Source organism: Lottia gigantea (assembly GCF_000327385.1).
Source record: "Lottia gigantea unplaced genomic scaffold LOTGIsca_94, whole genome shotgun sequence".
Classification (NCBI taxonomy): domain Eukaryota; kingdom Metazoa; phylum Mollusca; class Gastropoda; family Lottiidae; genus Lottia; species Lottia gigantea.
In genome coordinates this window covers 362,785-380,737 of record NW_008711065.1, presented here as the reverse complement: position 1 = coordinate 380,737, position 17,953 = coordinate 362,785, and the positions used below count along the sequence as shown (strand labels likewise).

At 34.8% G+C, this 17,953-nt stretch overlaps 1 protein-coding gene across 1 annotated transcript; it reads left to right on the top strand.

Annotated features, from left to right (window-relative positions):
• Positions 1-7,837: 7,837 nt before the first annotated feature.
• LOTGIDRAFT_170161 (hypothetical protein) lies at positions 7,838-17,681 on the top strand (the record flags this gene model as incomplete). The annotated part of the gene is made up of 5 exons (XM_009068799.1): positions 7,838-7,856; positions 10,154-10,283; positions 13,279-13,402; positions 16,160-16,208; positions 17,644-17,681. The coding sequence occupies 5 exons, from the start codon at positions 7,838-7,840 to the stop codon at positions 17,679-17,681; spliced, it is 360 nt and encodes a 119-aa protein (XP_009067047.1).
• Between the last annotated feature and the right edge of the window lie 272 nt (positions 17,682-17,953).

The window sequence follows — 17,953 nt, the reverse complement described above, 5'->3', positions numbered from 1 at the left end:
ATTGTGCGAGCAAAGTAAAAAGCTTTTTGAATTATTTTATGAGAACTGGAATAGCAGCCTTAAATTAGTACTGTTAGTCTTAAAATGTCTTTGTGTTGATAAAAATATAAACATAAGCACACATTATGTCTTCAAGATTTGCTTTTACAGAGGCCCATTTTCAGTCAAAATTTTGACTTTTTGGGGATGAAATTTCTTTTGTGTTTCTTTTCAAAGTAAACTTATATTTTTATCAACATAAAGACATTCTAAGATTATCAGTACTATTGTGAGGCTGCTATTCCAATTCCCATAAAAATAATAAACAAAATTCAAAAAACTTCTTCAATTAATTTGTTCTTGGCACAAAACATTATTTTGAGGTTGATATTTCAATTCTAATAAAAATAATGGATAAAATTAAAAAAACTTTCTACTTTGCCTAGACAACAGTTAGTTTTTGAATTCTATCTCACAATATATCAATATAGAACAATATGACAAGACAAGTCCGACACAAGCTTCCAATATATCAACCCTGATCCCCATTTCACTCCAGATAACATCTCATTACAAACGTTTTACAGCCCGGGAACTGTCATACCAGATAATAGAGATTTTAACATTAATTTACTCTTTGATTTCACAGAACAATATATAATAATCTACAACTACTAGCTTTCCTTTTATTAGTGGACTAGATTAGTTGGCAATAGATAATATTAATATTATATAATACAATACAAATAACGAGATATTTATTCGGCAATCACTATCATAGGCGAAGGAGACATGAGGGGGGAGGGGGGGGGGGGTTGTCTGTAGGTCGTGTACATTGTCTTTTCGGGCAATAAACATTATTATTGATATTGACTCTGGATGGAATATTGACATGACAAACCCAAATAACAAATAAACATCTTGGATTTAACTTATTAAGAACTGTTTTACAGGGATGCTAGTTTGAAATACACGAATATTACATATTATAAACTATGTAGACTCTCTTAAATACAGACTACCAAATTATATGCAATGGGAAATGTCGAGGGCTTCAACCTTCGCTATCCCGGACACTACTCTGCCCGAGATAACGTTAGTTTTTATACTGCCAAAATCACTCTGATACCTATTTAGCACTGGATTAGTTCGTAGAACACTGTTGATCTATTTTAACCCTACTAATTTGATTTGATAGAAATTTCAAGGAGCTCTCTAAAGCCACACTAAAGCCAAGTTATGAGGATAATCCTTTAGCGACATTTAGGGGTAGAGATCACATTAAATAACGGACACAATTTTATGGTATACTACTCCTTAGTTTTATTACACACTACGTTTCAACACTCCACATTGTTCACTTCACCTGAACTGGTAATAAAATATCTTCACCTGAAGTGGTAATAAAATATCTTCACCTGAAGATGACAATGTAGATTGTCAGTTATTCAAAGTTATGAGGATTTGTATTTTATTTAACAAAGTTGATAAGATAAGATTCATAAAAGAATGGCAAGCTATAAACTAGATTTTGATTAGATTTTGATTTGTTTTTCTTGTAAGGATTTTCAGATACGCCTCTTTCAGAACATAAAATCCTTCGAAAATACACCACCTACTACCACGACATGAAGCTGGCGAAAATTAACTTTTTATTGTCGAAGATCACAGGCACGATAATTGGAGAAACCGGAAGTGACGGATGTTGTGCACCGATTAGTTTGAGAAGAAATGTGAAATATGAAACGATAATTACTGCGATCAATAAAAACAATAAATACTTTACATCTAATTCTTATCGATCTGGGAGTTCTTCAGTCCGGAAAAGGAAGTTTATAGAAAACACAGGGTAATTATTGGATATTAAAGAGAGGAGGAAACAGGCAAGATGAACTTAAACTCTTCTGTCTCTACAAATGGTCTACCGTGAAACATACCATAACGGCGAAATCTACCTTTAATTGCTAAGACAGATTCAGCTTTACGGAAACTGCCGAGGATTTCCGAATGCTTTCTGTACACTGAGATTATCGGTAAATAAATAGACAGGGTTTTACTCTTGGTGACTGTTTGTGTACTGTATTAGTTTGCCGTTTAAAGCGTAGACAGGTTAAGTACCTTGCATCATAGCTGTTGCTCCCCACATTTAGTTTAAATCCATTCTGAGGAGGTCAGAGGACATGTGCCTCACGTATTTAAGTCTGCTACATCCGTTTTAAATAACCTTGAAGATGATTGTTAAAAGGAACAATTTTAATCTGGGTTGAGTTGCTCTAAAAACGTTACCAACAACAAAACGTACCCTCGTACCCGGATGAACACCAGTCTCTCCGTCCGACTCTAGCCTTTGTCCAGACTGACTAGCCTTTGTCCAGTCCGACTCAAGCCTCTGTCCTGCTGATAATCAGATCCGAGAAAAGATCAACAAAAACCTTTTTTACTGTTTTAAGTTTACTACTGATATTACTAAGGTTGATTGGTAGGTAAATAAACTCTGATGATCAGGTGGTTAGTACTATTAATAATCAGTATTATTGACTATAAACAAACAAACTAACAAATATATCAATCTATATCTCTTTAATGTTGCTTTTACCGTGTATACTTTATAGGTACTTAATAACGATTGTTTGCTCCACCCATTAAGACACGACAAGGCGGAGATATGTGGAAGAATCAGTCGGGCGCCATTGAAAACAAGAGAAAGATAAAATGGTCTCTGATATCGAGGACGCTCCAGTTCGATATCTTCCTTGAATGTTGATTCAAGCAAAGTGCTCATTTTACTAGAGGACATGGTGATATTCTGCCACTTGGTTTGTCAACACGGCATTCTTTTTAGAGAGTCTGTTGGTCTCGTCTGAAGGAAATGCTGTAACATTGGTTAAATTGTGTAACCTAATATGTTTTGTTACGTCGAAAAATGGTTGTCGTGGATTCTAATCTCAGTCGGCTTTTAAGTCTTGTCGGCTACAATAAGTCATCTTCCATCATAATTCCAGTCGACCCGGCTGTAAATATCCGAGAGAGATCAATGCCAAGAGGTTTGGCAGAGGATCAGCAAGTAGACAATACCCTTCTTTTAACCTTACGGTTTCTCATACCGCTACATATCTACCGACTCGCTCTCCGAACCTATAAAGTGTTTTATAATCGGTGTATAGATTATTTAGAGAGTATTGAGATCTTGAAACTCTGCTAGAATCTACAGTTCATTAGAGAAAAATAATATTTAAACACAATACAAATAACTTCAGATCTATCGCTGTGTTTACTTTCAGTACAGACTCTATTTGATTCCAGAACATGTCAGTATGCCCTTCAGATAATAAACTATTGATGTTCTGAACTAAAGTACAGGTATGACATGTCTAAATTGTACTTTAATATGAAAAATAAACACAATTATATAATTAATAAACCTACAAGAAAGTTCGCAGGCTGAAAACATATCAGATGTTTGAAGATCGCATAGCGTCAAACTCTAAGTAACAACATGATTCAAGTTTCGTTTATTAATTTTTATACTTCCAAGTGTGTCATAAGAAACTGGTGTAGAGATTTAATCAATGAATCCCGTCCATAATAACAGGTCTAATCTCTTGTCTATTTGTGAGCTGAGGGATGTAATAAGGGTTTTAAGCCTCACCTCGTAAACATCCAATAATTGTACTGGAAATTGTGAAAGATTGTATGGGAGAGTTGGTAAGCATACTCAGAATAATGTCCATGCAGAGTAAAATTGCAAAAATTGAAAATATACGAAACAATATTTGATGTCTGGTAATTTTATTTGAAGGAGTAAAAAACGATTGTAGTTTTTACGAAACAAATTAACTTCTTCATTTCGGTGTGAAATCGCTTTTAAAATCCTTGATAGGTTGCTATTAAAACTGAAATATAAACGGTAAAAAACCTGGAAGCGTCAGAGTGAAAAATAAAAACATTAAAGGTTTTGACAGAAGACATTGAATACGCCATTATTCTGTGGACAATCTCAATAAAAAGCAAGAAGCAAAACAATTCCGTTAATCAAAACCTTGGACAAAGAATGGTAAAATCAAGAGTAAAAATATTTTATTGGATTAAAGAGAAGTACAGTTCTGAGGTATTTTATTATTTCTCACAATTGACAAATAAACGTTGATATGGAGTGAAACGTCCATATTTTCTGCCCCTGATTGAGTTTATGTAGATGAACATTGCCACGCAGTGTGAATGAGAGAATTATACCAGGACAGTGCTCAGCATAAGTCTACCCTTATCACTAACATTATATTACGACAAGAATTTATTCCCCAAACACCTTGAACAATAAGGAGGCATTCTTTAATTAAAAGTGTCATCAAGTGTCTAGAAGAATAAATTATGTTGTATACGCTCTATTCTAGGCATAGGTTATATTGTAGCATAATATATAATAAGCTAACCTCATTCAATATGAGATCATGGAGAGAAAATATCAGCGGATTAAAATCAACATGACATTGAGACACCCCTAGAGATCTACACCACATTAACTTTTATAAATTTCACCATTTTTACAGAATTTCTACATCAATGATCTCTTTATGGGAATAGAGTTAGTGAAAGGTTGAATTATTTTAAAGAAATTTGATCATTTGACGTAGTTTTTTCCAATTTTTAAGCTGAGAAAACCAAAACTCCCTGTAGAATTCCTGTAAAGTTTGTGTGCATCGTTAATCAATCCTATTTCATGTGCATCGCATGTCATTTTGATTTAATTGATGATTTTTCAATGTTTTTATTTTATCTGATGCAAATTTATCAAACAAATCATGGGTAGGAATAAATCTACCAAGCTGTGAAAAATAAAATCATTAAAAAACTTAAACTATTTGTAATAGTTTCTATGCTCTTTGATCTCAGTCATAAAATGTTTCATCATTAGTTTTATATTTTAAATTGCACATGAAAAACAAACATCTGTGAAATGAAATGAATTGTGTTTTGCGTCCTGCTCTTCTTCATCTATAAAACCATAACAGAAATATTGCATTATGTTACATGACAAACAGCAATATGCATTACCGGGAGTATCTTTCTGCCTCAAACAACAAGAATTGGGTAAAAAATTCTTCCCCCTTATGGTTTGATCGCGGTTGTTGTGAAGGAAAAAACAGATTGTTTAGTTACAGCACTGTAATTGAAATTGAAATTATGGAATATTTTCTCACTTATTATTGATATACTTCCTCATGTGAAAAGTTCATTAGCTACTACCAATCTTTCGATTTCGCGTCTAGTTTAGCAGTTGGTATGTTTATTATCCCCAACCAAACGTTTTGTTATTTTCAACTCTAGGGTCACTATCTAAAATGGCGAGAGGTTGCCATTTATTGGCATCTCTTATGAAACACCCTGAAAGTTTTAATGTCAGCCATTGGATCCGCCTGACAGAAGCTGATGTTAAAAGGATTGTCTTTCCTTGTTTCCATCTAATTTGCTGACAAACTCATAAAACTGTAACGTTTATCTATCATACAATCAGTGACTGTATCGTCAACAAACTAGACATATTATACATCTATCACTCCCTGAAGAGGTTAATATTGTATTCAACCCATCCCTTAACACTGGCCTGTTTCTCGTCATTCAGCTATCTACTGAACCATCGAATTGTTAGCGAGTCATTGTTTGTGTTACATCAATATCGGCCATCCCCAGGGTCTAATCTCTTTATATACGTATTTCTTTTCATTCAAATATATTCCATTTCCTTTACCATTATCATTGGTTCCCTGATAACACAGACTAATTGAATATATTGTCGAGATATCTTCTTACGTTCTATAGTTCAACACACTGGCCATCAGGCTTAGTATTCAATGATATCAGTATCAGATCGTCCTGTATTTCCCTGACAGAGAATACAGCCTTTGTGTTCAATGCACTAGTATCAGATCGTCCTGTATTTCCCTGACAGAATACAGATTTGGTGCTCAATGCTACCAGTATCAGATCGTCCTGTATTTCCCTGACAGAGAATACAGCCTTGGTATTCAATGCTACCAGTGCCAGATCTTCCTGTATTTCCCTGACAGAATACAGACTTGGTGCTCAATGCTACCAGTATCAGATCGTCCTGTATTTCCCTGACAGAGAATACAGCCTTGGTATTCAATGCTACCAGTGCCAGATCTTCCTGTATTTCCCTGACAGAATACAGACTTGGTGTTCAATGCACTAGTACCAGATCGTCATGTATTTCCCTGACAGAATACAGACTTGGTATTCAATGCTACCAGTATCAGATCGTCCTGTATTTCCTTGACAGAAAATACAGACTTGGTGCTCAATGCTACCAGTATCAGATCGTCCTGTATTTCCCTGACAGAGAATACAGACTTGGTATTCAATGCTACCAGTATCAGATCGTCCTGTATTTCCCCGACAGAATACAGACTTGGTATTCAATGCTACCAGTATCAGATCGTCCTGTATTTCCCTAACAGAGAATACAGACTTGGTGTTCTATGCACTAGTACCAGATCGTCCTGTATTTCCCTGACAGAATACAGACTTGGTGCTCAATGCACTAGTACCAGATCGTCCTGTATTTCCCTGACAGAATACAGACTTGGTGCTCAATGCTACCAGTATCAGATCGTCCTGTATTTCCCTGACAGAGAATACAGCCTTGGTATTCAATGCTACCAGTGCCAGATCTTCCTGTATTTCCCTGACAGAATACAGCCTTGGTGTTCAATGCACTAGTACCAGATCGTCCTGTATTTCCCTGACAGAATACAGACTTGGTATTCAATGCTACCAGTATCAGATCGTCCTGTATTTCCCTGACAGAGAATACAGACTTGGTGCTCAATGCTACCAGTATCAGATCGTCCTGTATTTCCCTGACAGAATACAGACTTGGTATTCAATGCTACCAGTATCAGATCGTCCTGTATTTCCCTGACAGGATACAGACTTGGTATTCAATGCTACCAGTATCAGATCGTCCTGTATTTCCCTGACAGAATACAGACTTGGTATTCAATGCTACCAGTATCAGATCGTCCTGTATTTCCCTGACAGGATACAGACTTGGTATTCAATGCTACCAGTATCAGATCGTCCTGTATTTCCCTGACAGAATACAGACTTGGTATTCAATGCTACCAGTATCAGATCGTCCTGTATTTCCCTGACAGGATACAGACTTGGTATTCAATGCTACTAGTGCCAGATCTTCCTGTATTTCCCTGACAGAATACAGACTTGGTGTTCAATGCACTAGTACCAGATCGTCCTGTATTTCCCTGACAGAATACAGACTTGGTATTCAATGCTACCAGTATCAGATCGTCCTGTATTTCCTTGACAGAGAATACAGACTTGGTGCTCAATGCTACCAGTATCAGATCGTCCTGTGTTTCCCTGACAGAATACAGACTTGGTGCTCAATACTACCAGTATCAGATCGTCCTGTATTTTTCTGACAGAGAATACAGACTTGGTGTTCAATGCTACCAGTATCAGATCGTCCTGAAAATGCAATAATTTCACCTAACTCGGAATGGTTGAGGCTCTCGCTTGAAAACATAGTGCTGTGATCTAATAGAGCGAGATGCCATAAAATCATATTTAAAGCCATTCCGAAGTCTTTAAATATGATTTGAGGGCTTTTTTGAAATATTAATGCCTTTTTCAAAATTCGACTTATTAAGTCGAGATAGACATTCAAAATGGTTGTAAACGATGTTCGTATGGAGATACTCGCAATTAGTATGTTTTGCACTGTCAGGTGGACCTGGTATTGCCAACGGACTGTTTGATGCTAGAGGAGGGACATCTCTACTCAATATAAATATACGATCTAGTCGACCAGGACAATATGGCTATTAATATTCATAGTAAGTATGAAAAATATTGTCATCTACCAGACCCGGTATTTATCCTAATTACCAGATAAATCATAGTTTAACTCTCCTCCATGATGGCCAACATTGATCTCCCTAACTTTTAACATTGATCTTACTAACTTCTAACATTGATTTATTAATAGTTTATACTCCAGAGTTTAGTATATATATCATGCTACTCACCGTTTAATACGACTAGTATTATACAATGAATAAATCAAAATATAGTAAGTTTTTAAACTCTAAAATCTGATTCCACTCTACGGCTTGATTCATCAGCTCTATAATACATTTTGTATAAGACTCTACAATAGGTTGATCAACTTGGAATCCATTTCAGATGTTTGTCAGTTTGGCATGTTATTCAGAGAGTTTACAAATCTTATATTGTTTACATGGTAGTCTAACTTGCGCAAACGTCTAGAAGAAATTCTCAAAGCACTCTTCATTCAATTTTACCGTTAAACCATCAGCAACCAGTTGAAGCAGCTGGTCTTTATTTGATACATGTATATTTAACATATTACCTGTGTTGGTGTTTTGGGTTTTTGTCCTTCTGGTATGTCACAGTATGATTGTAAATGTAAAGTTTATATATCTATATTGCATATCTCGGAAATATTAATGTAGAAATATAGTCTATAATGTTAAGAGCTAGAATAATGTATGTCACGAAAGGAGCTAATTCTGGTAAAATAGATACCGGAAAAGTTGAAATATTTAGTATAAGTATACTTCAAACTATAACTATTAGCATGAATACATTTCAGTATGTACAGCGAGATAGAGGAAAGGCCTGTTTCTGCTCGTTGCCCAATCTTTGGAGTTTCACTTTTTGTGACATTTTGTCTGCTAACATTGTTGCAACGTGTGTACCAAATGCGACCAAATTGTCCTCGCTAATCTTCTCAAAGTGTTCTTCAATTACATTTTTCCCATTCTTTCTTTTAACATAATTTCAATTTACATCCCGGATACAATTAAGCGGACAAAATATCACGTAATATTGAAATTCTAAAACCAGATATAATGCACCACGAATATAGGTAAGTAGATGATAAGTTAACGTTCGCTTCCAGTGGATGCTGAATCTAGGTAGTTGTTGGTAGTCGTAATAGTTGGTAAGAGGATTGTAAAGTACCAGGAATAAGGTTATATAAATTCAGGACTATATGAGAGACCAAAGAAACATTATTCATAAACACACGAAAGATATAAAAAAAATCATTCATCCAAACAATTTATATCCAGACAATTTCCATCATAAATACAGAATATTCCCATTTCTTTTTTCTACATCTCAGTCATAAAATACATTAAACAGGGAATTAACATTCACCAACGATAACCGATTATTTCTTATTGTCTTTTGGAGACAGAATACTGCTTCAAGTCAGAGAAGGAATAATCACGAGTGTACTTTTATCAATCGAGTTTTTACCATAGGCATTCTAAAATAGTGCTTTTTACTTTCTAATTATAAACAGACAAGACAGAAGTGCACCTTCTGGGACGTTGATTTTGGGTTGATTTGGGTCTTGAATATATGTAAATAGTCTTCACTAAAAATATCCGGAATCGCATAATTCCTTCAAAATTATCTCAAACTAGGCATTTGAAGGCTCAAATTTCAACGGTGAGCTGTGAACACTTAGATAAAAACAAAAATTCTCATTTCTGAAATTAAGGTATGATTGGTCAACGGATTGCTATTTTAATAATTTATGGCTTTATTTAATAATGCCAAACTTAAAATTGGTACAAAATATCACAGATGATTTTTAGGATGCATACTCATGAATCATTTTTTATCTTGAAAGCGTTTCTGTGATATACCTAGCGCGGACCTATGAGGAAGCATATATACCAGATAATTGATATATTAGCTAGAGACAGTCAACATGACAGCACAGAAAACAGCAGAGACTTTGATTGATGTTACATCATCTTTTGACATAGATTCTCGCTTAAATTCCACATGGCCCGATCGCTTCATTGCATTTTGATTAAAGAAATAAATTGCCTTCAAATTGCTTGTATATTTAATAGAAAGGAGAGGAGAATGCCATATAACCTAAACAATAGCCTACAGCTAGAATGTGAAGCCACGTTAATAAGCCGCTAAATGATATTCTACTTCCCATTGTCATAATAACAATACAAAAAGAGAGTAAATGGATTTAAAATGCATCTGAGATGGTTCGCAATAAGTGTGTAAGAGGGATCGATTGCATTCTATTACTACTATCCTCATAAAATCAATTCACGTAATGTATTTCTAATACCAGTCATTTTTTATCTGGAACATTTAAACCTGAGATATGTTTCCACCTGGTTTGATTACTCACTTGTCCGAGCTATTCTGACACATCGTATAGCTGAATTAGAATTGGATTCGAGCGTTCAAAGCTCACCCAGGTAGTAATCTTAGAATCCTCTCTACGACCAGTGCTTAAGTATCAGTCTGATACAGGATCCCTACTTGTCCAATCAGTCTAATACAGGATACCTACCTGTCCAATCAGTCTGATACTGGATCCCTACCTGTCCAATCAGTCTGGTACAGGATACCTACCTGTCCAATCAGTCTGATACATGAACCCTACCTGTCCAATCAGTCTAATAAAGGATCTCTACCTGTCCAATCAGTCAGATGCAGGATATCTACCTGTCCAATCAGTCTGATAAAGGATCCCTACCTGTCCAATCAGTCTGGTAAAGGATCCCTACCTGTCCAATCAGTCTAATACAGGATCCCTACCTGTCCAATCAGTCTAATACAGGATCCCTACCTGTCCAATCAGTCTAATACTGGATCCCTACCTGTCCAATCAGTCTGATACTGGATCCCACCTGCACAATCTAATAAATCGTAGAACTCAAATTTACCACTTCTTTATATTGTTAGAGTTTTTCTGAACACCTGATGAAACTATACAACTGAGTTTGTCATTTCAGTACCTCTATCTTACTATCCAGAAAGGCTAATAATGTTCATTTAGTATATCGCATCAGTCCTAAGATTTCTCCATAGCTCGTAATGTATTACTTCCATTTGTCCATCATTCAATTAAGATAAGAAGTCGCCGAAGGGGAAGGTTTTGTCAAGGCTGAATCGTTCGGTTATAAAATTGATTGACAAATCTTCAAGTAACGGTGATAAAATCTAACTCTTTCAACAAGTGATATTTTGTTGAGTCTAAAAAATCTTGTCAGATCTTGAAGTGTTAAAAAAAATATACACGCTTCAAGATAACAACGATTTGCAGGATTGCTGAAAGAAGGTTTAAATATTAACGCGGTTGGATTCAGAATTCGTGAACTGAATAAAAGCAGGAAAGAAAGTTTTATTTGATCATTTGACACAATCTCGAAAAGGTCTACTGAGCACTTTACGTTTATTTGAGATGAAAATTCAGAAAAAAAATTCTCATAACAGCTGATTCGATTTATTTACGGCTGATCAACCATTCATTAATTCATTAAAAGACTGAGGGTACAACTACAAGTGCAACAAAATTCTCACAGTGCAAAAGAGATCGTTATTTAGCTCACAACATACCCCATTGGATACTGCAACAAGACTAATTTTCCACACGTTCAAGAGCAAATACAAAAAAACAAAAACTAATTGGTAATCGAACAGGCATTCAGCCATAAACTTTGTCCTTGAGGGTGTAAATAACTGGAATAACACGGTACCAGATTCAGAAACATCTTCATTGACAAAGGGTATCTTTATTGAGTTAAACCCTTCACTTCATTACATCTTCAAATGTTTTCAAGAACTTTATCTTATTTTTATGACAAAATTTCTCACTTAATTGGAGTTAATAAAAAGTTACAGCTCTAACAGTCAATGTTCGCTGAATGAAACATTAAATACCACAGCAAATATCATAGAATACAGTCATAAAATATTTCACTGGCCTATTTCTACAAGCGATGGCTGTTTTATTTATATTTTATTTTATGACTGAAATTCGTGCTGATTGGAATTTATTGAGCTGTTATTCGATCAGATTTAAATTTTAATTTTTTATGTCACTAATAAAATCATCTTGATCAGTTAAAGTTACATTTCTTATATTTCAGTAAGAACGCAGGCTGAAAGTTGGTCATTTGTCTGAAGATCGCATAGCGTGAAACGCAGAGTAGCAGCGTGGTTTTTGGGGGGTTCTGTTTTAATATTTATATATCGCTTATTTATCCTCATATAATATTATCTATTGTTCTATGTGCTGAATGTTACAAAGGACTTCGATGTATTTGACGTTATTCTGACCCATGTAAAATAAAGAGTTTGTTTGTCCCCTATGGGCTGAATATTAGACAGGACCATATCACTTTGGTGTATTGGACCTAATTGTGACCCATGCGAAATAACGAGTTTCGTATTTATTTAGTGATTTATCGATAGGAATGCTTGGTTGACAAGTTCAGACTCAAAAGTTTTATTCGGTGTTTCCGAGCGGCCCCACTGTAAGTAAAGTGATTTAAATCTGAAATCGATCAAATTATGATGTTAGTGATGACCTTGTCCATCTTTCCGAGAAGGGTATAGTTTTCTTTTGTAAATCGACGGAGCTATTTATTATCAACCATTTGAAGCAAGGTTTGTTTGTAGTCTTGCTATCTGCTTGGTGATTGTCAAAATAGAAAAAAGGTGGTTAAGTTAATGATTGATTCTTCATTGATAATAATAAGTTTTTACTTAATTAATTTATTACATTTAACTAAACAAAACATATTAATAATCTGACACATTTGATCCTGAATCACAAAGAAAAGATGACAGACGACAGAAATCGATGTTGTAACAGTAAATATGATTAGAAGGACAAATCGAACATGTTGTTTGTTTGTAATATTCTAACGCTGAGATTAAACTTATTGAATTTACTACGGTAACTTAAACCTTATATAGTCTAGACTCCCTTTAACGTGTTTTTTTTCCTAGGAAAGCTTTCAGGCTGATTAGTAGGAGCAAGTCGTGAGGATCATGAAAACACGGTGAATCTGGAGGCTGTAATATCATGAAAGGAATCAGGTTGTAATGGAGATAGTTTATGATTGGAATATAATAGATCGATCTTTCGTGATTTCCTTCACTTTTCTGTCAAATCAGATTAAACAAGTAGTAAAAATCTTGTTTGGTTGGTTGGTAGATGACAAGTTCACGTTCGCTTACAGTAAACTGATATCACATAATGGTAGAAATGTTAAAACTAATCCTGTTTAGAGTGAAGACGCGGACCTATGAGGAAGCTTGATGTCTGTGATATGGACATGAGGTCCGAACCGAGGCCTAGGTATGGAGAACAAAATGTTAATTCCCAATCTTCGTCACTGTTCTCTCTACTTCCTAGTCACCCACGAGGACATTTGTAAATTTTGTAATGTTATTTGTTAGGACAAATGTGTTATTATTTGGACAGTCAGAAAACTCATTCGGATACATCATTTACCTTACTGACGGCGATATCGTTTTGGTGACCCTCCGATCTCGATCTTTTCAACCACCGATAAATAGCAAGGTAATTCTGCATAACATTAAAGTAACCTTTAAATATTTCGAAATTTGTTTAATCAATTAAATATCAGACCTATTATAAATGTAAATCCAACCTACTAGAAAATCGAAGTGTTTTATACGAAATGTTAACAGAAAATGAAGGCACTATAGAATGGTCTGGTATTTCTATAAAATCATTCAGACGATAAATTTATTTTGGTTTCTGCACCCAATAACCCATGTTATTATTCTTCTTGTAATAGAACTATAGACAATTTAGGTTAGTCAGTACAATGTTGAAACAAAGTAGGTCAAAATCAGATTGAATCTTTACTAGGATACGGGAAGGATGATATACTATCAGATCTGATCTTTATATCTTTGGAGATGGAACAAGCTGGTTTGAATATATAGTCGGTTACAGTGGTTGCGTGTGGCATCATCTGGAGTCGCCGATCAGCGTGTGAAAGCTTATTGACCTTGAACGAGTCATATTTCTTAATAACTCCCGTCCAGACCCAGCTGTAATGGGTACAGAAAGATGGGAAACCTTGGTTTGAATCTGTCATTATACGCGCTCATTTACTTCTGGATCAGTTGGAACATTGAGGAAATGTGATCTTCTTATGCCTATCGAGATGAGAACCCACGACCGCAACGTAAGACAGTAAATGATTTCGAATTCTTACACGGCCACGACATATTGGAGGTACATAATGTGGTGGTTACTTGATACCAGCTCTCCCTGTAGACTTCGAACTCTATATGATTTATAGATGGATATGATGAGAAATGGTCAAATTATGGAAGTATCTTGTTAGAAGATCTTATATTCTGTCCAGTTTTATGGTCATATTTACACTTTCTTCATGATCTTTAAACCTGGCCAGTGGCCATTATAGTTTCCCAAATTCAGCTACAAACATCACTGTAAACAGCCACTGACTGGTATAGTTGCTTCTTCCAATGCATTGCCTAACCTTGCGACTCGAATCATTAGTACCTTTGTTTCTGAAAAGCCTAAAAATTATCGAGTTGTTTCATAGTATCCTTTTGTCCACATACGACTCATTACCTTCATATTACCCTACAGAGACTGATCAACTTTACATCGTCCAACATACTCTTTCAACACTCTAGAGTGGTGATAATAAACAATGATAATAATAATTCTTCACAGTAATTTCTCTTACGTCGAGGACACATAGCTATGTAATTTGTAAATTCTTTTGCTAATTGGGATCTATATATATAATCTACTGAGTTTATCATTTCATGTGGTGTACCTGAAATAACTGCTATTATTTACCTCTTAGGATTACTCTTTGTTCATCAGTGGTCATACCTGGTATCATAACTATACAACAGAATCCCTTTATAATCTAATAAATCTATAAAACTAAGTAATAATCCATTAAACTAAGTAATTTCTAAACATGCTTAGAATTGTGTTTCAATAATTATTTAGTTTAATAGATATATCGTCATATATAGAGATTATATTTTTAGTCATGGTACCTGGTAAGTGAATATATATTTTTGTTGACCAAGTTTTACATTATGTGTTCTTTCCAAGAGGTAGTATCTTTTTAGACAAAACAGAATGTCTTTTAAATGATGTGCATTTTTCAGTTTCGATTCGACACGATCTCATAAAATGACCAACTTTTTCCATTTTTCCATTATTAGATTTCACCAGGAGAAAAATTAGCTTCTTGAGATAATCCAGGAATACACTTCTATTTCATTTTTAAATATTCAATCAACAAAAGAGTAAAATGTTGAATGATCTGATAACGGAGCTATAAATTTGATTAGGAATGGTTAATGAAACTTTGAAATACTCCAATAAAAGGGCTATCCTATTGATAGCGAGTGAAAATAAGTTCATTGTAACCGACTTCTAATAAACCGAATATAATCATGAGATTTTAATCTGGGATATTTCAGAATTTACATGTTCATTTTCCCTGTAACTGGCTGAGACGGCGGTAAAATATTTACATTAGTAGGCAATTCAAACACTTTTATTGGCGAAATCAATAGAAAAACACCGGTAATTGATTAGCCGGCTATCTAATATATATCTCAAGACCCATCTCGACATTAACCGTGTGGACATACTTTGTCAATAGAAAGAAAATAACGTTTCTGCCACGTATTCACCAGTATTTATCGGGTTTTACCACCAGCCAGACACTGAGCAAATATCAACTGTATCTTAATTTTAATTATTATAACTTAAACTGAATTGCTAGAGCGATAATGTGAAAATGTGTCTAACGATATGCGTCTAATGTTGTTAAAGGCGTCTAATCGATGTTGAAGCTTCTTGTCTCTCAAACTTGAAGTTTCAGGATTGTCAGACAACTCAAATAGACAGTCTTATTTACCAACACGTGGACATGCAACTACAAATCTCATTTGTATTTACAGTTCTTAAAATAGATAGAATGGAAACTCTAAAACATACACTGTATAACAGTTATCAGGCTAGGTCTTTGGAAAGAAACCTGCTTCTGTTGTAATCAAAGGGTTTCTTGGTTTTTGTCAGTTATAGATGCACTTTGGAACCAGTTTAAGTGGAACTAATCTGTTTATGCCGTCTTAGCTCAATCAATTGCAGAAAAATGTTAACAATTCTATTTTATCTACAGTTTCTGAATATACAATATATATATATACCATATACCAGTGTTTTTGGACATTGACTGGAGATCTCAAAGCTAATTGGCCAAGTTGCAATTTATCCATATAAATGTCTTTCCTTTCATTACAGGCCTGGTCACAGAGAACAGTACTTACATTACAGAAGTTGAAGTTTGAAGGTAAGACTATCATTCCATTTTACATTGTGCAACAATTAACAGAGTATCATATTCACAGTTATATATCTCAGTATAAAAATTACTGACTCCAAACAAGTATATGTCCTACAAATGATGACTCTCTGGTAACAAGCTGTTGTAGAAAATGAAATGATAAAGGAAATGAAATGAAATTTGTTAAAAGGCATCAGCACCAAAACAAGCTACATAGCAACTTAACACGATAACAAAAAACTGATGCAATGTCCAGTCTCCAATCTCCAAAAGGTATAACTAGCATTATAAAACAATATGTCCATTAGATATCGGTCTGGAACTGCAAGATATTATTCATCTGTTCTGATCTGAAATGACATACAATTAAAACTCACCCAATGGACTTTAGTTTGCTACGAACAATATAGAATTTAAATTTATAACTAGGATGGGACGAATATAAATAAAAATTCCGTACAAGCAAGACAATTCCGTTAATCAAAATCTCATTCAACGCATGGCAAAATTAAGAGTAAAAGTTGTGTAGTAGTGGACTCCAACGAAGAGAAGTATCATCAGGTGTTTCTAAAAGAGTAAGCATGTTCTGCTTCGCGCACAGACTCGTATAAAGATAGTGGCAGTGTGCTTGTAAGTACCGATATTCTATTGTATAAAATATAATACTGCTAATGTTACTATGTTGTTTTTCAAAGGCTGTGTTTTTGTAAATTATGCAGCCATAAAGGCAACTTCAGATCATATGTTGTCAACTGATTATTAACAAATAGAGCAATTGCATGTACCTTGTGACATATTACAGTTATCTTTGATGTAGAGTGTATTAATACTATAAAACAACACAATATATCTCTCCAAGTGCCACTTTACTGTCATAAATGTAATAGAATCAACTAATGATTGAAAAATAATGTAATTGCATGCACCCGGTGACATATATTAGTGATTCGAGGTGAATTTGTATTATAAATCATTACATCTCTTCGAGTGCAATTTTACTGTCATAAAGGTAAGAGATAGACAACTAATCCTCACTGGAATCTAACTCAGGAGATTTCCCCGGTCTGTATTTACCTGTCTACTGTTCTTATCATCGATATAATAATGTAACATCTCTAATTCACTATACATAGCATTCTGATACAAGTAGTGATAATTCTATATCATTCCATTATGATGTGGGATGTGGAATGAAACAGCCCACAATAATTGTTAAAACTGACTTTTATATCATATTCTGTCCATCATTAAATTTGTCTGGTGAAGATAGAAATCTCCAAACCGACTGAAATATAATTCTGATCGAATTTTGCAGTCAAAAATAACTCAACACCACCTTTATGGACTGGATATGCAGTTACAAAATGATATAGTACATCAGGTGTTCCTAGATTGACATTCTGTATTCTTCAATGTGTATTTTGGTGTATTGTTTTTCTAGGGACTAATACCCTACGCCAACAGCGACACCCGCCATAGAGTTATGAATTGGTCAGTGTAATATTGAGGCTGGTATGTTTCTTAGTTTTGTTTTTAAATCAGTGATATCTTTAGAAGAGAGAAGTGAGACTATGTTGCCCTTGTAGTAGCCTACCTACTCTGATGGAGCCCGTACAGCTTCCAACTGAACTTTGACTATGGAGTTGGTCAATCATTTTGTGTGAGTTGGTCAATCATTTTGTGTAATACTTATTGTATAACTTATTGACAAACTCAGTGGCATCAAGTGACCTGGAATAGCGCGACTACGC